The 22,857-nt window shown below is 58.7% G+C and overlaps 3 protein-coding genes across 8 annotated transcripts; 2 read left to right on the top strand and 1 right to left on the bottom strand.

Annotated features, from left to right (window-relative positions):
* Positions 1-2,788: 2,788 nt before the first annotated feature.
* IGFALS (insulin like growth factor binding protein acid labile subunit) lies at positions 2,789-5,199 on the top strand. The gene is made up of 2 exons (XM_072878337.1): positions 2,789-2,804; positions 3,386-5,199. Exons 1-2 carry the CDS (start codon positions 2,789-2,791, stop codon positions 5,197-5,199), a joined length of 1,830 nt encoding a protein of 609 aa, XP_072734438.1.
* A 1,561-nt stretch (positions 5,200-6,760) lies between these two features.
* Positions 6,761-11,899, bottom strand: NUBP2 (NUBP iron-sulfur cluster assembly factor 2, cytosolic). 2 transcript variants are annotated; one of them, XM_072878085.1, is made up of 7 exons: positions 11,859-11,899; positions 10,415-10,533; positions 9,495-9,693; positions 9,005-9,159; positions 8,675-8,785; positions 8,274-8,343; positions 6,761-7,692 (listed from the first exon to the last, which is right to left on the bottom strand). In XM_072878085.1, the coding sequence occupies exons 1-7, from the start codon at positions 11,875-11,877 to the stop codon at positions 7,547-7,549; spliced, it is 819 nt and encodes a 272-aa protein (XP_072734186.1). In that variant the 5' UTR covers positions 11,878-11,899; the 3' UTR covers positions 6,761-7,546. The 2 variants fall into 2 exon arrangements, with proteins under 2 accessions (XP_072734186.1, XP_072734187.1); XM_072878086.1 differs by lacking the exon at positions 11,859-11,899 and adding an exon at positions 11,237-11,370.
* On the top strand, positions 10,989-21,567 carry LOC140658966 (SPRY domain-containing SOCS box protein 3-like). Of its 5 annotated transcripts, none has more exons than XM_072878080.1 (7): positions 10,989-11,365; positions 14,343-14,491; positions 16,454-16,631; positions 17,413-17,600; positions 19,520-19,622; positions 20,112-20,237; positions 20,547-21,566. In XM_072878080.1, exons 1-7 carry the CDS (start codon positions 11,317-11,319, stop codon positions 20,891-20,893), a joined length of 1,140 nt encoding a protein of 379 aa, XP_072734181.1. In that variant the 5' UTR covers positions 10,989-11,316; the 3' UTR covers positions 20,894-21,566. The 5 variants fall into 5 exon arrangements, with proteins under 5 accessions (XP_072734181.1, XP_072734185.1, XP_072734184.1 ...); XM_072878084.1 differs by lacking the exon at positions 10,989-11,365 and adding an exon at positions 12,228-12,294 and having other exon boundaries at positions 20,547-21,567; XM_072878083.1 differs by lacking the exon at positions 10,989-11,365 and adding an exon at positions 12,274-12,336.
* Positions 21,568-22,857: the final 1,290 nt, after the last annotated feature.

The raw sequence follows: 22,857 nt of genomic DNA on the forward strand, positions 1-22,857 counted from the left end.
GGTCCCTGCAGGTGTCCCCAGGAGAGTGGCACAAGCTCTGGGATGCCAGTGTCACCCGTCCTGGCTCTCTCGGGTGGCAGCGTCAGGGCTCACACATTTTTGGTTCGGGATCAGGAGCAGCAGCGCCGGTTGCCCTGGCAATGCGAGATGCTCTCCTCCAGACGGGGACAATATTTGACAAGGTTTGCTAAAAATACTTCCTAACTCAGCTGTGACAACACCACCCGTGTCACATCCCTGCTCCCCCCAGGGCTCAAGCTGGATGGGTGCTGTCCCTGCTGGTACCCAGAGCTGGCCCTGGGCCACTTGCCCTGGGTAGCCTGGCTTGGGGGGATAGACCAAGTAGCTCCCGGGGTCCCACCAGCCTCCCTGGCTCCGGCAGACCTGTCAGGGCCACCAGCGCCAGTCCCTTGCCGGCTCGGCCAACCCGAGCGGCTGGGGATAGAACAGGGAGCCAGGGATGGCTGGTGGCATTTACCCACACAAAGGGAAGGGGTGGCGGGGGGGAGCTCCCTGGAGAGGGACCTGCGGGCATGGGAGGGCTGCCGGGGAAGGTAATGATTCCTTGGAGTTTAAATAGGTTTAAAAGCACTTTTTTTTTTATGATTTTGCTGCTTTTCCTAATACCCTTACAGCCTTCTCCATGGCAACCAGGTGTGACAGCTCAGACTTTGGTCCCAGCCAGGGAGATTAGCTACCAGAGCTGAAATGATGGGGGGGATCAGCTGGGGAGGTCCACGCTGGCCTGGGGCCGTGGCGGGAGGAGGATATCTGTGGTAGGGACCCAAAATGAGGTCCCCGTGGTGGCTGCGGGGCTTGTGGTGATGCTGGAGGCACCGACCATGTCACAGGGTCCGAGCATCCCCTGCTGCAGATGGCAGTGGAACACATCCGGAGGAGATGCCCTCAAGGAGGTTTAAAGGTGGAGACGGGTCTAGCTCTTCCCCGCGCTGCAGCCGCATTGGGAAGGGATTTGCTTATTTACCCTCCTTATTTTCCCTTTGCAGCTCATTTGATATTTTCCCTGAAAGGGGGCTGTTGGAGGCAGGGATAAACCTGCTCCCAGCTGCAGGCAGAGCTCGTTTAAACTTCCCAAAGAGGTTTTGTGGGTTTTGGCTGGCTGGCCCATGCTGGTTCAGCTCTTTTAAGCTTCCAGATTGATTACACCTTGTGTCAATATGTGCTTAGTGCCTATTAGTGGGTGCATGTATCTCCATCTCTCATTTCTCCCTTCTGATCTATAATTTCCCAGAAGAGAGGATTAAAAATAGAGGGGGAGGAGAGCACTGCTCGGGGCCAAAAAGAAAGGGAGAAAACAATGCCTGTGGGAAAGTTGGGTTGCAAGGCTGCAGCCTGGCCATCTCACACCCATGCCTCTTCCTGTGGGCACGGTTCCACCCTGGTTGGTGAGAAGGTTGCTTACAAAGCACCTGAGTGAAGTGGTGAAGAGCTGAGCTGTGCCCTGGGGAGCTGGGGGAGATGCCAGGCTCCCACGGGGATGGGTGAGGTGGGAGCATGGCAGGGATGCCCATGGCATGGGGCTGGTGGTGGACAGCATCCATCTCCACCTTGTGGACCAGCACAGAGGGAAGGGGTGCTGGGAAGAGCAGCACTGGTGGGAGATGCCCGCTCCTGGAGGGGTGGATGTGAATGGTGCCAGCCCCATCCTGGTGCATCTTCAAGGAGGAACGGGGCTACCAGGACATGGGGAAGGGTTAGCCATGGCTTTTCCATCTGGCAGCCGCTGGCCTGCAGGGCTCCTCTTGCTGGAGCAGTAGTGGCTATTTATTTATTTATTTTTTTCTTTCCTGGAAACTGGTAAAAGATTCTGCAGAAGCCGTGTTGAACGCTGGTGGGGAAATGACCTGGGACACAGAATGAGGTCACCAGCCTCCCCGGGGTGGCTTTGATGAGCTGCCAGGCAGAGAGTGCGATCCACCAGCCCCGGAGCATCATCTGCCATCATCCCACCGCACACACGGCTGGCACACACAGTAGCTGATGGACGCTCGCAGCCATCACCTCACCAGTGGGACCCGGGCTTTGCTCTCTGCTTCCCCTATGGCACAAAAGCACCGAGCCAAGCCGTGGTCCCAGCACCATCTCCACCTGCGAGGCAGATACACCCGCAGGAGGGGTCTGCGGGTTCAGCCGAGGCTCTCGCTGCCACACAGAGAAGAGCTTTTTCCCATTTTCCAACTCATTTCCCACTTGCATCACCATAAAACCTGGGGGTTTTCAGCCTCTCTCCCAGTAAAGATAATCCCCACACCTCACCCCCCGTGCGATACGGACGCTGCAAGCCCCAGTGTGTTTCTTGGGTCCCCATGCGGCGTGAGGACCCGCTGCCAGGGCTCACCCTGGGCATCCCCAGCAGAGCAGGGCAGGGCAGCACCCAGGGAAGGGTCAGTGCTGCTGCCCGGGGGTTTCCAGGAGCCCAGGGCACAGCCATTGGGCATCCCATGAGGCTGCTCCATCCATCCCTCCACGCTTGCTGCCCACACAAACCCCATCTCCGGCAGGACCACCCTCCCCGCCATAGCCTCTCCTCCTGGGCATCTCCTTCCATGCCCCTCTCCCCGAGCTGCTGGAGAGGCAGTTACAGCCCGGGGGACGCTCACCCCAGCCACGCCGTCCTGCGGGCTGAACTCACGTCCCGTCCCAGCAGCGGTGGGGTTAAGCCCGGCCGGGCGGGCAGCTGGACAGGCGTCAAGGTGGTTGCTCCATCCATCCCTGCGCAGTCGGCGGGGCCGGAGAGCAGAGAGGGAGCTCTGCCCTGCCCGGCACCATGAGCGCAGGCAAAGGTAAGGCAGGGGAGCCTGTCTGCTCGCCTGTCCCGGGAGGGACAGGCAGGGCAGAGGGCTGGGGGTGAGACACTACAACGCTGCTGGGGCTTCGCACTCCAGTCACCCTTAGCTTTTCTCCCCCCTCCACTGCTAATAAGACATTTTGGAAGCCCCCGTGCTGCCTGGGGTGCTTGCAGGCACCCTTGGGCAGAGCCCAAACCTGAATGGGGGCTGCAGGGACAGGCAGGGGCCGTGGCACTGCGGCACCTCTGCTCCGAGGAAGAGCAAGTTAATGGGGGGGGCTGGGAGGAAGGAGGAGAGGGGCCTGGGGGCCTGTCCCCACAAAAGGGAGAACCTGCTGCTGCAATATGAAGGGATAAATTTTGGGGGTCTGAGCTGCGGCAGGAGCAGGGGCCGATCCCGCACCCTCTCCCGAGGGCAGATCCAGCCTCCGAAACCTCCTGCAGCTGCCCAGTGCGCACAATGGGCTGGGACTGGGCCCTCCGCCCACCCACCCGGCAGTGCAGGCACCCAGGGGGGTCCCCTAGGGCAGCCATTGCCCCACACTGACAGTGTCCCCTTCCCTCCACGCCCCGCAGCAGGTGTCACCCTCCTGCTCCCCCTAGCCCTGCTGCTGGCCAGCGCCTCCCAGCCCCCCGGGGGGGACACCCCGAAGGACCAGGGGGACGCAGACCTCCCACGCTGCCCCAGCCCTTGCGCCTGCAGCTTGGACGACTACAGCGAGGAGCTCAACGTCTTCTGCAGCGCCCGCAACCTGACACGCCTGCCCGAGGACGTCCCCCTCAACGCCAAAGCCCTTTGGCTGGACGGCAATAACTTCACCCTGCTGGCGGCCGCTGCCTTCAGGAACCTCTCGGCCCTGGACTTTCTGGACCTGCAGAGCAGCCAGCTGGCCGCTGTGGAGCAGCATGCCTTCCACGGGCTGCGGAGCCTCTACCACCTCCACCTTGAACGCAACCGCCTCAAGTACTTGGCTCCCCACACCTTCCTGCACACCCAGAACCTCGTCTCCCTCAGCCTCAACAACAACTACTTCAGTAAGGTGGAGGAAGGGCTGTTCGCTGGGCTCTCCAACCTCTGGTATCTGAACCTGGGCTGGAACTCGCTTGTGGTCCTGCCCGACAAGGTCTTCCATGACTTGCCCAACTTGAGGGAGCTTATCCTGGCTGGGAACAAGCTCCCCTACCTCCAGCACCAGCTCTTCTGCAGCCTTACCGAGCTGAAGGAGCTGGACCTGAGTGGCAACGTGCTCAAGGGCATCAAGATCAACATCTTCGTCAAGCTGCAGAAGCTACAGAAGCTGTACCTGAACCACAACCAGATCAATGCCATTGCGCCTCGTGCCTTCATGGGCATGAAGTCCCTCCGGTGGCTGGATCTCTCCCACAACCGGCTTGTCTCGCTGTTTGAGGACACGTTTCTGGGCCTCCTGAGCCTGCACGTCCTACGCTTGTCCACCAACTCCATCACCAGCCTGAGGCCCAGAACTTTCAAAGACCTCCAGTTCCTGGAGGAGCTGCAGCTGGGGCACAACAGGATCCGGAGCCTGGCAGAAAGGACCTTTGATGGGCTGGGCCAGCTGGAGGTCCTCAGCCTCAACAACAACCAGCTACAAGACATCAGGGTTGGGGCATTCCTGGGGCTGTACAATGTGGCAGTGATGCACTTGTCTGCGAACTGCCTCAAGGTCCTCCCCGACTATGTCTTCAAGGGGGTCACCAAGTTGCACAGCCTGCACCTGGAGCACAGCTGCCTTGGCAGGATCCAGGCAAACACCTTCTCCAGCCTCTCCAGCCTGCGACGGCTCTTCTTGCAGCACAACGCCATCTCTGTCATTGAAGACCAAAGCTTCAGCGAACTGCACGAGCTCCTGGAGCTCGACCTGAAGCACAACAGGCTGAGCCACCTCTCACCCCAGCTCTTTGTGGGTCTGAGCAACCTGGAGTACCTCTTCCTCTCCTCCAACCAGCTCCTGGAGATCTCCCAGGATACCTTCAGCCCGCTCCAGAGACTCTTCTGGCTTGACCTCTCCCATAACCAGCTGGAGACACTGGATAACACCATCATCTCCCCCCTGGCCAACCTACGGTACCTCAGCCTGAGGAACAACTCACTAGAGACCTTCTCAGTGGGCTTCCTGTGTGCCTCCTTCGCCCTGGAGCAGCTGTGGCTGGGGGGCAACAACTGGCATTGCAACTGCTCCCTGAAGGGCCTGCGGGACTTCTCCCTGCAGCACCCCGTGGTGGTCCCACGCTTCGTGCAGTCCGTGGCCGAGGGGGACGATGCCCATGTCCCCATCTACACCTACAACAACCTCACCTGCCTCCACCCCCCAGCTGTGGCAGGCCTGGACCTCCGTGACACCACCGAGGACAGCTTTGCTCACTGCTGATGCATGCCAGCCCTTCCTGGGGGGATGCACCACGGACCATCACCTGCCTCCTCCCCAGCCCCATCCTGGGCTCCCTGGGGCAGCAGCAGGAGCTCCGGCTCCGCAGCCATCCCAGTTTAGCCCAGCTTTGCCCAAGGCAGCAGCAAGGAGCTGTGCCCACCCGATGCTGGACCATGACCCCAGTCATTGGCAGGGGGAGACGGGCGCCAGCTCCCCAGATGGGCTTTGCTGGCTTCAAACTGAAGTATTTCAGTCCTTTAATATTTAAATAGCAGCCCCATGGTTCACATGGTTGCTCCCGGCTCCTGTCAGGAACACAAGCCTCTGGGATGGGGGAAAGCTGCATCTCCAGCCCGGAGCCCTCCTCATGGCAAGCAGCATCCCTGCCGGGGCCAGGACTCATCTGTGGGACAAAGCAAAGCACCTTCCTGCCACGGAGCAGCTGAGAAAGCCTAAAAGCCCCCCCGAGCTCCCCGGTAGGTTTAGGGAAGGGGGCAGGTGACTTGCTTTAATCATTTCTTGCACTAGCAGGTGTAGGCAGGGTGCAGAAAGCTGCACACGTCACTTACCTGATAAATCATAGCAGACAAATAAACCTTTGGAGCTATCGCAACCCATCTTGTAAGTATGTTTTTTCCAAAGCACGTGCTGCACCCAGCTGGGGTTTCTTATCAGAGCCCCTCGGGGCTTGCAGACACGGGGCGAGGAGCGCAGGCTCCCCAGGGTGCTGGAGAAGTTTGCAGCACGTTTCCTGCAAGCCCTGGGTGGGTGGCACGTGCCCAGGGAGGGAGCGAGAGGTGACCGGCCATCCTGCAGAAGCCAACAGCCCGGTCAGACTCCAGCGCCGTTGCCCAGCTCTCCAAATCCCAGATAAGTGACCAAAGGTCAGACAAAATTTTCCCGGAAAGTTGCACGTGGGGAAACCTGGTCAGGTGCAAGTCCTTGCTGCGGGCGCAGCAGGAGCAGGGACAGATGCTCCTCCTGCTCTCCTCTGAATGATGGCTGCCAGCTGTAGTCCAGTTTGGTTAGTAGAAATCTGAGATTTCCCCCTGCCTCCCAAAAACAGCACTGCAAGGGTGAGTCCCAAGCATGGAAAGGGCATGCAGGCAGGAGGGGCTCAGAGTCCAGGAGGGAGGGAGATAAGATGCAGGGACACCACCTTCATTTGCTTCCCCAGCTTAACTCAAGCCTGCAAGAAGAGGGCAGGTCCCATGGGAGCAGCAGCTCTGGGGCCATGGAAGGAGGTCCAAGGGACCGGGACACTCAGAGCAATGAGGCAGGAACCACCCAGGGACACAGGGGAGCCCCACGCCTGGCAGGGGTGTGGAGAACAGCCATGGCAAAGCATCCCACAAAGGACTGCCAGGGCCAGCTTTCAGCAAGACAAGGGACTGGCTGGATCTTGAAGCTGGTATGAAAGGAGGAAAGAATTAGCTGAACCCCAGCAAGGAGACTGGGAAAAGCAGGAAATACCTAGATGTACATGAAGTGCTCATAATACCAAGACTCACAGCTACAGTGGGGCCTGAAGCAATGGAAAAACATAAGTCACAGACTTGGATTTTAAGAAAAGTATTTACTGTCTGGAACCTTTAAAAATATTCCTGAGTCATGATAACCCCCAGCAGACCAAAAAAGTCAGGATGCAGACCTCAGGTGGGTGGTAGACCTCCTAAAGACATTTTCTCATGAGAAGCACATGCCGTGCCCTCATCGGCCCATCAGGAACCAGTGATGCGAGATTTCAGAGCAGGGTGGCCTGGCTTGGGTCTACATTGGAGCATCCAGCACGAACTCACCAGCCACTGAACCAAGTACCATATAATCCATCACACAAGGAAAGCAGTAGAAGGCAGCAGCGCATGGAGCTACAATCCAGATGATCAGTGCCGTTTGGGTTCATCGAGGGAAGAACAGTCGATGGTGTTTGCCACTGTAGCTGCATTGGGTGATCACCAGAAGCACCACAGCGTACGGGACACCGTGGACACAAGCTACAGCTCCCCGAGCACCCGCACAACGGCTGGCTGAGGAGGAAGGTGCTGCGTGTGCGGGGCTAGGAACAACTATACCATCTAGGCAGAGCACCACCACGTTGAGAAGGCAAGCAGCAGGCTGCTGCTGTGCGGGCAGGAGTGCCCATGCAGGGTCTCTTCAGATCCGGGAGGATGGAGCAGCGCTTTCCTTTTTGGATCTCCGCGAGTGGCACCAATGCTGTGCTCCTCCCTCCACTGAGACAGTTTTATAGCTAAACAGTTTCCGCATCCCCCTTCCCCGCCGGCATGGGCTGCTGGTGGTGCTGCCAGGCCAGGGGCTCTGCCAGCAAGAGTCCAGCTCCATATCCTCCTCAGGAGCTCGGCTGTGATGTACCATCCAAGATCTGCTGGGCGATGTGAGCCAAGGCAGGGAAAGCAGAGCTCTTGGGAAACTCTTGGATGAAGTCTCTGCCTTCCTCCAAGCTCTGGCTGAGTTGGGGGTCCAGGGGAACACAGCCTGTGGGATAGGAGACACGGGGAGAGTGACTGCTTGCTCATTGTGAGGCAAAGGCCTGGAGTGCCAGAGTCATCTCCGGGGGAAGCAGTAGGAAAGAGGGCAACCACTACCCTCACTGAGCTCTCCAGGAGCTACTTCTCACCAGCAACTGCTCCCTCTGGGTCCAAGACCCCACCACAGTGCTTCATGAGACACTCTCCCACCCCCATCCCACCCCCGTCTGGAAGGCAGGTTCAGCTCTCAGCCCCCATTTCTCAGGGAGGCTCCAGGGCATTTCAGGATGACTCTGTGCAGCTTCAGGCTTTCTTATTCTGTCACCACAATGTCAGCAGCCAGAGCAGGCTGCTGATCATCACCACCTCTGCCCCAGCAGGGACAGATGCCCACTCTGAGCAGTTTGGGTGGCCGAGAAGCAAAGCAGGAACCACACCTCGCCTCTGACCAGGCAGCAGGGGCTCACAGAGACCCTGAGCCCAGCCTGCCTGCCCCTGTGATGCTGCATCCCTCTGCTCAAGCACTCCCACAGCATCACAGAGATATCGCTTCTGGGCACAGAAAGCTCTGCTCAAGAGGCTGCTCACCTAGGAAGGGGACCCCAGCGTGCTTGGCCAGCTCCTCACCTCCCCCTTTGGAAAAGATGTTTGTGCACTCCTGAAGGAGGAAGAGCAAAAGCAGTGAGTCACAAACCCCAGAGCTCTGTGCGACAGGGCAGGCGTTGCCTGCACGTGAGTAGAGCCAGGTCCCCTCCGCCTTCCAGCCTCAGGGTACTGCCTTTGCCCCTGCCTTCCCCCAGCTCTCTTTAGGAAGGCAGAGCCAGTGGCTTCTTCCAAAGCTGACACGCAGCAGCCGGCAGCTTCTTGTCTCCCCGGCTCACAGCATCGCCCTCATGGCATTTGCCGATTTTGCACCCGAGACACCACATCCTACAACACCCCATCACGAACGAGAACCCGCAATAGCCCAGAGGTCACAATAAACTCACCGAACAGTGTGGACAGACAAAGCCGCTCATGTTCTCCACGATGCCAAGAACTCGTAAGCCCGTCTTCTTACAGAAAGTCAGCTCTCGCCTTACATCTCCTACAGACACAGCCTGCGGGGGAGAGCAGGGGAGGTTAGGGCTATCTGTCTGTCCAGATGGACCATGGGTCTGGAGCAGGCATGCAGCAAATGAGACGCAGAAGTGTAGAACAAGCAGCCATGGACAGGCCTGTGCAAACACCCACCCTGGGGTGCATATTCCCCACCAAACCATGCCCGGAGGCAGAAGCCTGCCTGGGAACTCCAATTCAGCCCCAGCCGGCTGCCCTACCTGGGGCGTCGTGACCAGGATTGCTCCAAGCGGCTTGTAGGGCCGCAAGGCCTCCACTGTGGAGATGTGCTCGTCGGATGTGCCTGGCGGTGTGTCCACGATGAGGAAGTCCAGGTCCCCCCAGGCCACATCAGCAACAAATTGTTTAATCAAAGCTATGGAAATAAAAGGGGCAGAAAAAAAACCCCAAACAGGTTTCAGCAGGTGCCCTGGGAGCTGTGGGCCAGGCAGGGCAGGGGTCGGGAGTCATCCTGGGTGACAAGGGCCCAGGCAGAGACGGCAGGGCTATCTGTCAGCACAACACAAACTGCACTCTCCCCACCTGAGTGATCTGAACCCACTCCTGCAGAACAGGGGACTTGCCTTGCTCCAAGGAATGACCTGCCCAGAAAAGCCTGGCCCCCAGCAGGAACAAACATGACTTCCAGGAGGGTTTGCAGAAGGTTCCTAGCACTAGAAGGCAGCCACAAACAGCAAAAACCAACTGTACCATTTTTCTTGGGTCCTCTCCACACCACGGCATCATCCGGCTTCTCCAGCAGGAAGCCAATGGACATGAGCGAGATGCTCTTGTCTTGGTCCACAAAGACGGGGACCCAGCCGCTGTCGCACTGGTGCACGTCATTGTCCTGCACCCTGAACATGCGGGGTATGCTGGGGCCACACAGGTCCACATCCAGGATCCCCACCTGTGGGCGATGAGGCAGAGCCCTTCAGACAGAGCTGAGCACAGTGGCAGCACCCGGCCGTGCTCCCTTCTCTGGGTGGGGAAGGCAGCATCTGAATTTCGGCTGCTCACAGCACTTTACAGAACAGACTCTTAAGCTCAGCAGCCAGATTTGAAACACAGTCTCAAAGAACCACTTTAAAGTTTGACTGCCCTCCTGGTCACCAGCCCTCTGAGGAGCATCTCCTGGGTGTTCCCCAGGAACTTTGAGGAGATCTTTACGCCAGACACCTATCAGGATCCAAGTGGCACTGGCTGCACAGAGCCTTTAAAAAAAGTCCTCGGGGAATTCAGCCTGTCTCACGCCCACACAGTTCCCTTGGTCCCCACTGTAGCACCGACCTTCAGCTCACCCGCTTCACTCCACAAAGGGAGTGTGTGTTACACCACAAACCAGCAAAGTCATTTCTCAGTGCCTCAGTTTCAAAACCACCACCAAATCTTGGGTGATTTTAGTCTCTTGGATGAAAGGGAAATGAACTGCAGTTACCTGCGCTGGATCACGCAAACACAGAAAAAAGAATCACTTGAGCTGCTATCACAGACAGCATTTTCACAGAGAATCCATACACTGCCCGCACAGCATATGGATACACGCGTACATAAAGGACGAGCAAAACCCAGCCCAGCTGGAGGCCGGGCAGGAGAAGACAGAGCTCAGCATTCCACAGACCCTCGCTCACCTTCTTCCCGGAGTGCCGCAGCGACAGAGCCAGCTCGGTGGAGATGGTGCTCTTCCCCACCCCGCCCTTCCCGGAGAGCACCAGCAGGATGTGCCGCACCCCGGCCAGGTTGCTTCTCTCTGGGAGGAATGATAACAAGGCATCAGAGTCTCTAACGAGACCAGTAACGAGGCATCAGAGTCTCTCCTGATGTAAGCTGGCAGCACCTGGCCGGTCAGCGCAGAGACACAGGTCTCTGCTGAGGGTGACGGTGGCTGTCACTGCTTCAACAAGTCTGTTTTAAGTGTACGGGAGAGGGAAAGAAGCAGTGGGTGTGCCACAGCCCTTTTGCCATCAGAAAAGGGACAATAAGAGCAACGGCAGTAAACATTCTGTGGGGAGAAAAGGCTTTGTCCTGATGACCTAAGCGGCAATTGGGCAGCAAAGCAATAAACACCCACAGGGCCTCGTCACGCAGCGCCTACGCCAGGCTCAGCCCGAGCGCTCTCAGGGAATGGCTTGGAGGCTGGCGGTGAGGTCAGGCCCTCGGCGTTTCCTTCCTCCACGCCACGCGGGTTGCCTCCCCGCGGTCCCACGCTCCTCTCCAGCCATCGTGCCGCTTCTTGCGGCGTTACCAGCATCGCTCAGGCCTCTGCTTCGGGCTCAGCCACCGCGTCCCGTCAACGCGGAGCCGAGAGCGGGGAACGCTCGGGGTCGGTTCCGCAGCCCGGGGCTGCGCAGGTGGCGGAGGGCTGGACCCGGCGCTCCGGCCGCAGCCGAGCAAACGCCACCCACCCGGGCCCGCGTTCCCGGGCGCCCCGTCACCGCCGGCCACTGACTCACCGCACCAGGCCCGGCCCGCCCCCGAGCCGCTCCGGCATCACACCGGCACTGGGACCGGCACCGGGACCGGCACCAGCGGCATGGAGCCCGCACGCACCATGGCGGACCTCATCCGCACCTCCACCGACGGTAACGGCGCTCGGCCCCGATAACGGGGGGGGGGGGGAAGAAAAGGGGCCGGGGAGGGGGGAGACGGAGCTCCGCAGCGAGGTACTCCCGGGAGAGCAGCCCGGCGACACCGGCAGCCCCGCGCCAGGCCCGGTTACTCGGCGCTTCCCCCAGCGGGAGCCAGGCCCGGGCCTCCGGCAAGGCCCAGCGCCGCCCCCCAGTAACCGGGCCACGCCACCTCGGGGCCCCTGCCCAGCCGGAGCACCGCGGAGCTCCCCTCGCCAGGAGCCGGGCCCCACCACCACCACGGCACCCGGCCAGGCCCGGACACACCGGAACCCTCCAGAAGCCGGGCCCGCCCCCTCCGCCAGGCCCGGTCACCCCGGGCGGGACGCCCCCCCGCGAGGTGGGCTGTGCCTCCCCGCCAGGCCCAGCCATCCCGGGTTCCCCCGCCCCGCGGAGGGCCGGTTGCGGACCCGGGGAACCACCCGGCCGCGGCCCCATCCCCGCTCACCCCCTGCCGCCTCCTCCATGCTGCTGCCCAGCACCGCCCGCTTCCGCCTTCCGCCGGGTTAAAACCCCGCCCCCGCAGACTGGCAGGCACCGCCCCCAATCGCGAGCCGCGCGCTCATCGGGATCCCGCCCCCCCAGGCTCCACAGCCAATCCAACCCTCTGGCTCCCCCTCCGCCAGCCAATGGAGTTGGTACTTTCTCTCCGCGACGCTCCCTGGCCCTCCTCAGTGGCCCCCCAATGGCACGGCTCCCCAAGGATTGACACACGGCGCAGCCAGTGGCGCCGGGCTCAAGTTAGGCACCGCCCCTTCCCCTCCTCCTTCAGCTGTGAGCGACGGGGCGCTCAGCCAACGGCGAGGGGGAGCGGCGCGGACGTAGCCAATGGGCGCCTGGGGGGCGGTGTCGAGAGAGGATTGTTTATGTCCCGGGAGGGGAAAGTAGGTCAGAGCGCGGTGGTGAGGCCGGGCTGGGCCGGGCAGGTGGGTCGGGACCGGGACTGGGGCCGGGACGCGGGTGGGAGCCGAGGGCCGAGGCCTGGGCCGGGTCAGCCTGGGCCGGGTCATGCGGCCCAAGCGCGGAGGCCTGGCCTGGCCTGGCCTGGCCTGGTCCGGCCCGGCCCGGCCCGGCCCGGCCGCGCCTCAGCTGCGCGGAACAGCCGGGGCTCCGGTGCCCGCCCTCCGGCAGAGCCGCCTGCCCCTGAGGCCGGGCCGGAGCCGTCAGGGAGAGGGGCCGGGCCGCGGCTGCCCGCCGTGGGGAGCCCCTTGGGCCTCCGGTTCCCCGACCCACCCCTCCCTCCCCCGTCGGTCTCTGCTAGTCGGTGCCTGGGGAAGCGCTGCCCCGGCGAGCGGGGCTGGCCGGGGGGGGGAGCTCGGTCCAGGGCCCGGCCCCATGGCCCGGGGGGGTCAGCCCTTGGGCCGAAGCGCAGAGGAGCGGCTGGAGCGGAGCGGGCGGGACCCGGCTGGCGGGGAGCTGGAGCCGGGGCGGCGGACGCCGTGCGGCTCACGGCCTGCAGCCGTCCGCCTCGGACCCGCGACAAGGCCTCAGCAGCTCCAGGCCCCGCTCTGGGGCGAGGACCTGACTCTGCCCTCCGTGCCGGGTCGCCTGCTGGGCAGAGGCCGTGCTGTGCCGGCTCTGCCCCGCGAGCCCCGGCCTTAGCGAGGCGCTGGGGGAGCGGAGCTGTTGTGTTTGGCTGCCGTGGGTGCCCTTCAAGGCCGGAGAAGGGGGGCTCCAGAGTGGTTTTAGGGGCTTTCCCAGCATGGCTGTGCGTGGCAGAGGTGAGATGCCTAGAGAGCTTCAGAGCATCCGTGGGCACCTGCACAACCGGCCGTGGCTCGGCCTGTCCTGCTTTTCCAGGAGCTGCCGGCCCCTCGGGGACTGAGGTGCAGGAGGAACGGGGACGGGTGCTGTACGGCAGGCACCGGGATGGGGCTGACCCGCCGCACGTTTGCAGGATCCGCATGCGCTCAGGGCTGACCTGCTGCACGTCAGGGAGGCACTGGAGCGGGTGTGGGCGTGCAGAGTGGCTGGCTGTGGCAGGGAGGCAGCCACAGAGGCTGAGCAGAGGGAGAGGGTTCAAGAGATGGGAGCGGAGTTACAGCCCTGAGGGTGCCGCTTGGTGAGGAGTTGTTTCCTGCAAAGATAAACTTCAGGGGAAATGAGACTGGGCATTGAGGTTCCCCTGTCGCATCCAGCGCAATGCTCCCGCGCGGTGGCTGGGAGCTGGTGTGGTCTGCCAGGCTGTACACAGGGAAGGAGCCCACGGAGATCTGTCTCTGAATAACATCCCCGCTTGAGTCGGGAGACAGGCAGCTGCTTCGCTTCTGCCTGTTGCCCTTGAGGCAAGTTGGGACAGGTCCATGAAAAGGACAGTTTCCTTTCAGCGAGCAAGAAAGTGGTGCCTCCTCCACCCCAAACGCTGAGAGCAAAGTCTTCTCTCAGTGGGCAGTTGCTCAGAGGTGAACAAACAGCCTTCTCCACAGACACACACATGCAGCTCAGCCACACGGGGCCGCGGCGGTGGCCAGTGTGGTGCAGGTGGCCGAGCAGCGTGGCCGGAGCCCAGGTAGCTGCCGGAGGGTGACTAGGCGCCGGGGAGGCTGTGCCTCGGTGGCTGACGATCCTGATGCTCCCCAGGCCAACGGTGAGAGGCGGACGCTGGATCCATGTGCTGTGGAGGGGGCAGCTGCTGCTGCTGGCAGGTCTTGGGAGCGTTTCTGGGGGCCAGTTCAACACCTGGGCTCGGGGAGAAGTTGACCCTGTGTGGAGAAAGAGGTTGAAGTTTGCAGAGGCTTGAGATGCAGGATGGACTTATTTTGCTCCAGTTTATCCATTGATGGGGCCTGTGCAGACGTGGTTCATGCTGATCCATTCCCAGGGGGGCTATGGTGACCTGGGGGAGGTTGCTTCAGAGGACAGAGCCCAGTGAGTTGTGGGTGGGAGCAGGACATGGCTGCTGTGTCTAACCTCCTCTCCCTTGCCCCCCCAGATTACCTCTCTCAGAACAGCATGGCACGACGCACGCGGAGCAGCAGGGCCTGGCACTTCGTCCTGAGTGGGGTGCGGCGTGAGGCAGACACACGGGTGGTCGCCTTGGCCACCGGTGCACGTGGCTGGGGCTACGACTCTGATGGGCAGGTAGGTTGGTGCTTGGGTGGCTCTGAAGTGACATGAGGGAAAGCTTTCCTCTCCCCCGACAGCAGGCACTTACTCAAGGTCCGTGTAACTGAGCAGCTAGTACTTCAGCAGGCAGAACTGGCTAAAATCAGAAAAGACTTAATAAAATACACAGGCTGTCTAACGAGCCTCCTCCAAGCTCTAAGGTGGGGTGTGGGCCTCCCAGCCCATCTTCCCGAGACAGGGAAGGCTAAGCTGCCTGTAGTCTGCTCCCCAGTTGTGCACCACAGCTCTGTCGTTAGCTGAGCCAGTGAGCTGATCGATACTAAGCTAAATGCTTTTTTAAGCATAGAATGTGCATGTGTCGTATATAAAGTACATACAATATTTTTTAAACATTCTTTTGTAAGTAGTGATCTAAATATGTGTTTAAACTGGATCAGTTCTCCAATCTGGCTCGCTGTGCGGCTGTGCTAACTTCTGGTCTTTGTGCAGCTGGTAGATGGTGGTGGAGGGCGTGGGGCTGCTTCAGTCTGTGAAGCTGCAGTCTCAGATATCTTCAAACTGAAATTCTCTCGAGTTTCCTGCTCTGTAATGTTTCCTGCACATCACTTCTGAACCTGGCCTGGGCATGCAGGTGTGCTGGAGGGTGGGAACGCAGCAGGAAGAGCAGTCAGTAAAACAGTGCGAGGAGTGACTTGGATTCATCTCCGCCATCCTTCGCTCTTTTCCCCAGTTCTTGAGTGTGTGAGTTCAGTTCCCTGGGCAGTGGTGGGGACGCAAGGAACTGCTCCTGGGGCTTCAAAGCTAGGCTAAAGCCTTACGAGGCCGCTGCCAGAGCACAGTGCCCAAACCCAGGCACTGTGCTCCCAGAAAATGAGCCTTTTCTCTGCAGTCAGAGTAGCTTTGTGTTTCTGCAGTAACGGGAATGGCTGGATTTCTAGATAGCAGTAGTTAGGAAGGGCCAATGAAAGACAGAAATCAAGCTTTTTAATATGCAGGCTGGAGAAGGAGGGGTGGGCAGTACATAAGTAAGCCCGAGTCTTTTCACACAGCTACAAGAACATGAGTTTAAAGGATTTTTGTCTTTAAATACTGCTTACAAAGTTTGCCATGGGGGTGAATAACGAGCAGGTACACCTGACCAGCGTGTAAACCCAGAGTAACTTGCTCCAGTCTGTGGTAAGAGACTCCATTAGGCGACACCAAACCTGCCATAACACAGGGAGCGAGACAGGTCTTACAGCGTCCAGTGCAGGGCCACTTTGGCCTCTTGGCACTGGGGAATAGTAAATCAAGTTTTTGTGTTCATGCATGAAAGTAAACAAAAGCCTTTTAATCCTTCCGTAGGTTCCCTGTGGGCCTGTCTGCAGCACTGGTGCGAGGAGCTGCAGCTGTACTGCTGAACTGGTTCCCCTTTGTTCTGCCCTCTCCCCTGCCTGGCCTCCTGTCCCTTTTCCTCCTTGTCTTGTTTGCCTTCCTCTCTTCTCTGTCAGCTCCCAGGCTCTCTAGAGCAGTGGTTTTCAGCAGTGTGCTCTGGTTTTGTGATGCCTTGGCTGGGGTCTCCAGCTGGCTGTAACCTGCCCATTGAAAACCATAGCTTTAGCTCAGAGTTTGCTTAAAAAAATGTATGTTAAAGACTTGGACTGCCATGCTGCTTTCCTGCTGTGCAGCTCGTTGCCCCAGGAAGGTGCAAAGAACATACCCACATCATGCAGTGCCCCATGCTGAGAGGTCTCTGCAGCTCAGAAAGACGCTAGCCAGGTCCCAAAGCAGGGTGATTTGACTGGCACAGCCCCTCGCCTCCCTGCGTGGCAGGCCAGGCCGGGGCATGATGTAGCCGTGCTGCCACCGGCTCTGGCACGAGCCTGGGGACCTCCCTGCACAGCTCTGTGGCACGCTAGACCTCGCAGACCTCTGCCAGCCCGGTTCCCTGGGCCTGGGGGCGTTCAGTAGTGACCCTTCTTCTGCTCTCCCCGGCAGCACAGCGACTCGGATTCGGAGCCAGAGTTTTCCTCCCTCTCTCCTTCCATCCCGAGTGCCATCCCGGTGACCGGAGAGTCCTACTGCAACTGCGAGAACCAGAGCGAAGCGCCCTACTGCTCCAGCCTGCACGCCCTCCACCGCGTCAAGGACTGCCAGTGCGGCGAGGAGGATGAGTGTAAGGAAGGGGCTCCCCAACGGCCTGCCATAGTCCTTTGGGGTTTGAGGTGGGTGCAGTCCTGGCCTGGCGGCACAGACTGCACCCCTGCACGCATCCTTTGCTTTCCACAGAGGCCCTTATCTCTGTCCCAGCATGCGGTGCTCCTTTGTTTACATCTCAAGGCCATGTAGACTGTAGGAAGATTACAAGCACGTGCCTCCTGTGGTGTTTCAAGGGTTAAGTGCTGAACCCGTTAACGCATCAGAGTTCACCTCTGGGGACCTGCTTTCAAATCTGGCTGAGGCCACAAGTGAAACCAGCCCTTGTGGTTACAGCCCTCTTGCCACTGATCCCCGGTACGGCTGGCAGGGCGCCCAGCTGTGTGGCAGGGCATGCTCAGAGCAGAGGGGAGAGGGAGGCAGAGGGGGGACTCGGGCTGGCCGAGAAAGCCTGTGGCATAACAGAGCTACCCCTTGGGCCTATGAGAAGTGTAGGAAGAAAGGAGGCTCTGCCTGGGTCTGCGGAGCCTCGTGTTAGCCAAAATGAGAACTGGTTAATGCTGACAGCTTTGGGTTCAGAGCACTGAACCGTCCCCGGTGGGACAATGCAGAATAGTTCAGGCCTCAGACAACTCTCCAATGTGCACAGCTTAGGAGTTACCCTCTTAAAGAGTAAAAAAAATCCAAACCCAAAAAAACCCCAGCAGGCCTTCAAAACAAATGTCTGCCTGTGCTTTGGCTTGGGGACGGCTCCCTGAGGGCCTTTGCCCATCCTTGTCCCCTCTGTGCTTCCCAAACAGATTTTGACTGGGTGTGGGATGACCTGAATAAGTCGACGGCCACCTTGCTGACCTGCGACAACCGCAAGGTGAACTTCCACATGGAGTACAGCTGCGGCACTGCCGCCATCCGGGGGAACAAAGAGCTGGCAGACGGGCAGCACTTCTGGGAGATCAAGATGACCTCGCCGGTGTACGGCACAGATATGGTACGTGGGGCAGAGTCACTTACGGGCACGCAGAAATGTCCAGCGTTCTTTGAACAGGGACTGGGAGAATGAAGTACTGCCCACCATAGGAGAAGATCAGGTTTGAGACTATCTAAGGAATCTGAATGTGCACAAGTCCATGGGGCCTGATGAGATGCATCTGAGGGTCCTGAGGGAACTGGCAGATGAAGTTGCTAAGCCACTAGCCATGATATTTGTGGCAGACTGATGAAGTTCCCAGTGACTGGAAAAGAGGAAACATAATGCCCATTTTTAAAAAGGGAAAAAAGGAAGACCTGGGGAACTACAGGCTGGTCAGTCTCACCTCTGTGCCTGGCAATATCATGGAGCAGATCCTCCTGGAAACTATGCTAATGCACATGGAAAACAGAGAGGTGGTTGGTGACAGCCAGCATGGCAACACAGGCACAAATCGTGCCTGACAAATTTGGTGGCCTTCTGTGACAGGGTTACAGCACTGGTGGATAAGGGAAGAGCAACTGACGTCATCTGGCAACTGACGTCAGCTGCCTGGACTTGTGCAAAGCCTTTGATACTGTCCCGCACGACATCCTTGTCTCTAAAATGGAGAGATGTGGATTTGACGGGTGGACCACTTGGTGGATAAGGAATTGGCTGGATGTTCACACTCAAAGAGTTGCAGTCAATGGCTCGATGTCCAAGTGGAGGCTACTGACGAGTGGGGTCCCTCAGGGGTCTGCACTGGGACCAGGATTATTGAACATCTCTGTTGGGGACATGGACAGTGGGATCGAGTGCACCCGCAGCAAGTTTGCGGATGACACCAAGCTGAGTGGTGCGGTTGATGCTCTAGAGGGAAGGGATGCCATCCAGAGGGACGTGGACAGGCTAGAGAGGTGGGGCCGTGCGAACCTCATGAAGTTCAACAAGGCCAAGTGCAAGGTCCTGCGCCTGGGTCGGGACAATCCTAAACATGGACACAGGCTGGGGGATGAAGGGATTGAGAGCAGCCCTGCAGAGGAGGGCTTGGGGGTACTGGTGGATGAAAAGCTGGACGTGAGCCAGCAATGTGCACTCGCAGCCCAGAAAGCCACCCATATCCTGGGCTGCATCACAGGAAGCGTGGCCAGCAGGTCGAGGGAGGTGATTCTCCCCCTCTACTCTGCTCTGGTGAGACCCCCCTGCAGTACTGCGTCCAGCTCTGGGGTCCTCAGCAGAGGAAAGACATGGACCTGTTGGAGTGGGTCCAGAGGAGGCCACAAAAATGATCGGGGGGGCTGGAGCACCTCTCCTGTGAGGACAGGCTGAGAGAGTTGGGTTGTTCAGCTGGGAGAAGAGAAGGCTCCGGGGAGACCTCATTGTGGCCTTCCAGTACTTAAAGGGGGCCTACAGGAGAGATGGAGAGGATCTTTTTATAAGGGCCTGTAGCGATAGGACAAGAGGTAACGGTTTTAAACTGAAAGAGGGTAGATTTAGATTAGATATTAGGAGGAAATTATTTACTGCGAGGGTGGTGAAACACTGGCACAGGTTGCCCAGAGAAGTTGTGGATGCCCCGTCGCTGGAAGTGTTCAAGGCCAGGTTGGATGGGGCTTTGAGCAACCTGGTCTAGTGGAAGGTGTCCCTGCCCATGGCTGGGGGTTGGAACTAGATGGCCTTTAAGGTCCCTTCCAACCCAAACCATTCTATGATTCTTTGAACAGGACAGCAGGCTTCTCCAGCAGTTCAGCTGGGCCTCCTCACTTAGGAAAGGAAATTGGAGCTGGGAGCCTTCAACTCTGCCCTGAAACCTCTGACTTGGCTTCACCAAAACCTCTGGGTGCTTTTTTGGACAGTGCCCAGAAAAGGAGGGGAGAGACGGAGGTGGAGTCTCGGTTGTGTTTTGTTGCTTGAAAAGACGCTAAGCTTGTGTTCTTCTTCCTGGCCTTGCCTCCCAGATGGTGGGAATTGGGACGTCGGATGTGAATCTGGACAAGTACCGCCACACCTTCTGCAGCCTGCTGGGCAAGGACGAGGACAGCTGGGGACTCTCCTACACAGGTAACGCAGGCAGGGCGGTGGCAGAGGGCAGGAAGGCTCAAGGGCAGCAGCAGGCATAAGTGTTGTCCTAAGGGGTTGAGAATTAAATGATCCAAAGGGGATTGAGGCCAAAAAGGCCACCAGACCTGCGAGTCCCTTCGTTAACGACAACCGGAGCGGCTGCCTGCAGCTTGCAGCTCTTGGAGCATCTCGCCTTGCCTGCGTTTTGCAGACCCCTTAGAACCGGTGCGTGAACCTCCAGGGCGCCTGGACCGCCGGTTGCACGTCGCTGATTGGGGGTTTCAGTGCCGCTGCCTGTGCTCTGGTATTGCAAAACCTCAACTTCCCCCTTCTCATCGCCCACTCGGGGGTGGGAGGGCAGGGATCAGGCAACGGAGGGATTTTTTAGGCACTGCGTGAGGCTGTACCAGTGGGAACTCGCAGTGCGGGAGTCAGGATGCGTTCGTGGAGTGCAGGCTTTCCAGTGAATGCCAGTTTTTTTGTTTTAAGGACTACTGCATCACAAGGGAGACAAAACAAACTTCTCTTCGAGGTTTGGCCAAGGCTCCATCATCGGGGTGCATTTGGACACGTGGCACGGGACGCTCACGTTCTTCAAAAACCGCAAGTGCATAGGTAAGGGCACGGGCAGCCGCAGCGGCCTGCGGGCAGAGGGACCGGGAGCGGGGAGCAGCGCAGCTCTGGCTGAACTCAGAGTCCGGCTGCAGCAGGGCTGCCGGAGGAAACGCTGGCAATGTAGAAGACCAAGGCGTGAAGTGAGTGGGAGGAAGGTTACATTTGTTGTTTAATAGACTGGGATTTTGAAAGGCTGTTTTCCAAGCGTTTTCCAACAGCTCTGTAGCTAATAGGTTCAGGGTAGCTTGGAGGAGTGAGATCACCTTGTCAGAACTAATGTGAAACCCCCCTGATGCTGTCCCCCGGCAGGGGTTGCAGCTACGAAGCTGCAGAACAAGAAGTTTTACCCCATGGTGTGCTCGACGGCGGCCAAGAGCAGCATGAAGGTGATCCGCTCCTGCGCCAGCTGCACATCCCTCCAGTATCTCTGCTGTTACCGCCTGCGCCAGCTCCTGCCCGACTACGTGGACACGCTGGAGGTGCTGCCATTGCCACCGGGACTCAAGCAGGTGCTACACAACAAACTGGGGTGGGTCTTGAGCATGAACTATAGCACGTCGAAGCCTTCCTCCTCCTCCTCATCGGGAAGCGACTCAGACAGCTCCTGTGGCTCAGATGCAGAGGCCTGTCAGAGGAAGAGGTGTAGGAGGACATAATGCCTCTGCAGACAAACTGCTGTGAGGGAGTTGGGTGGGGTCTTGTTCTGCATCTGCGAAGGCCAGCCAGGCCTGATGCACCTCTTTCTTCATGGGAACTGCCATTTCTACTCATTTGGAAAGATGTCTCTTACGCTGTTGGAAATCTTTAGCCTAAACATCCATCACATGCATCGAAAAGACCTGTAGACTTACAGAGGTCCCAGCTCTGTGAAACAGGTAAACTGCCACCAAATATCTGAGCTTCATCTCCTGACTTGCTGTCAAAGCCACTGCCTCTTCCCAAAGGATCCCTCTTCTCTGCAGACTCTCAGCTGAGACAAGATTTAAGGTGGCCTCTCGGTTTCAAAGCATACTAGACTTTAGTCACATAACAGACTTGACTCTCAAAAGACAAAATCAAAGACCAGTCCCCTCCTCCTACCTGTTGTGTGTTGCTTTGGTATCTGCGATGAACTCATCACACTGCGGGGCACGGATGCGTCTGCGTCACTGTTGTGAAAGAGCAGTTTCTTACACCAGCTGAGCTGTTGGTGATCTTTCTTGAGCCCTGGATGACTTTAATTGCTTTGCATGTTGGCTCCTGCTGCTTCTCCTGTATCAAAGACTGTATTAAACTGTAACAATAAAAGTAGAAACTGTCTTTCATTCCTCTTACAGCCCTTGAAGGCAGGAATCTGAAGGCGCTTGTCAAAAACAGCCACGCTAGCGCAGCTACCAGCCTGGAGGGGATGTTTTAAATGCAACACTTGTGTGTCAGATCTAGAGGAGGTAAAGGCAGTGGAGATTACCTAGCCTCTGCCCCGTGGAGGGTTCTCGTGCTTCTCGCCGAAACACCAGCGAGATGGGCTGGGATGGATCTTCAGCCTGTGGCTGCGCACTGGAAGGGAGGCTGCAGGGTTTTATAACGCCTGTCCTCTGGCAGGTGACGCTGAACAAACAACCCCAGTCCCCCCATTCCAGAGCCTGAGAATCTGCGGCATCTGTGCGCAGAACAGCCCCTCACTGAGACGTCTTGGTTGTGCCGAGGGGAAATGCTGGATTAGAGCCTGGGCGAGTGACTAATCCAGTAGCGGCCTGGTACTGCTGCCAGCAAACAGCAGGCAGGACAGCCTGCCTGCTCTTCTGTACTCAAGCTGCCCTTAGATTTTAGACAGGAAAGAGGAGGGGAAAGCGCTTTAGCTGCTCCTCGTGGATGAGGATACAAGCACTGGCTAGGAACAAACCGCAGAGCAAGAGGAGGGCTTGGGTGCTTAAGCCCAGCTTGCGTCGCGCTGCCAGGACAGGCTGGCTTGAGGGACCCATTGCAGAGCTGATCCTGCCCAAGGCCAGTTCCACAGCCACATTTGGCAGCTCCGCTTCCTCCTGTTTATACCCCTCAATGCTGAAGCAGCACTGCTGTGAGAGCTGACGGGCACGGCTGGGAGGAGCACGCTGACAGAGGGGCTGTGGCAGAGAGCGCAGCACCACGCGCTCGTGGCAGCCCAGCAGCAGAACGACGCAGGGTCTGCCACCCCAGCTGCACTGGATGCCAACGCCATTCCAGTCCCTGCGGTTTCTGACCGCTTTCCACAGGGCCTGCGGTCAGCCCGTGGCTTCTGCTCCTGGGGCTTTTCCCAGCCTTTGCCCTCTCCTCCGGTGAGCAGCACGTTTGCTGATGATTTAGGTCTGGTGCCATCAGCCGAGTGCAAAGGGTGTTGGAAAGTGGAAGAGGGTTGAAATAAATAGGACGGGAAATGGCTTTTACCCATCCTTTCCACGGGTTTCCTCCCAGCACAGTCACTGGGAACACAAAGCTCCAGCTGCTGCCTCTTCCCCTGCTCCTATTACAGACCTGCAAAGGCTCCGTTAAAGCTTTTTGCACCACATGCATTTATTCCCTGCCAAGCCCAAGCCCCACGACACCCCCTTTCCTTCCCACATCAAATCTTTAAGTGAAGATGGCTCTCGCTTCTCTGGTGACA

The sequence above is a fragment of the Ciconia boyciana genome, chromosome 13, assembly GCF_034638445.1.
Source record: "Ciconia boyciana chromosome 13, ASM3463844v1, whole genome shotgun sequence".
In the NCBI taxonomy this organism is placed as follows: Eukaryota; Metazoa; Chordata; class Aves; order Ciconiiformes; family Ciconiidae; genus Ciconia; species Ciconia boyciana.

Bases quoted from the DNA above. Each gene is read 5' to 3' on its own strand.
- LOC140658966 (XM_072878080.1), top strand. From the start codon at position 11,317: ATGGAGCCCGCACGCACCATGGCGGACCTCATCCGCACCTCCACCGAC. The intron at 14,492-16,453 runs GTAGGTTGGTGC...TCTCCCCGGCAG, and splicing joins GCTACGACTCTGATGGGCAG to CACAGCGACTCGGATTCGGA. The intron at 20,238-20,546 runs GTAAGGGCACGG...GTCCCCCGGCAG, and splicing joins CAAAAACCGCAAGTGCATAG to GGGTTGCAGCTACGAAGCTG.
- NUBP2 (XM_072878085.1), bottom strand. The intron at 9,160-9,494 runs GTACAGTTGGTT...TTATTTCCATAG, and splicing joins GAGAGGACCCAAGAAAAATG to CTTTGATTAAACAATTTGTT. The intron at 8,786-9,004 runs GTAGGGCAGCCG...TCTCCCCCGCAG, and splicing joins TCCTGGTCACGACGCCCCAG to GCTGTGTCTGTAGGAGATGT.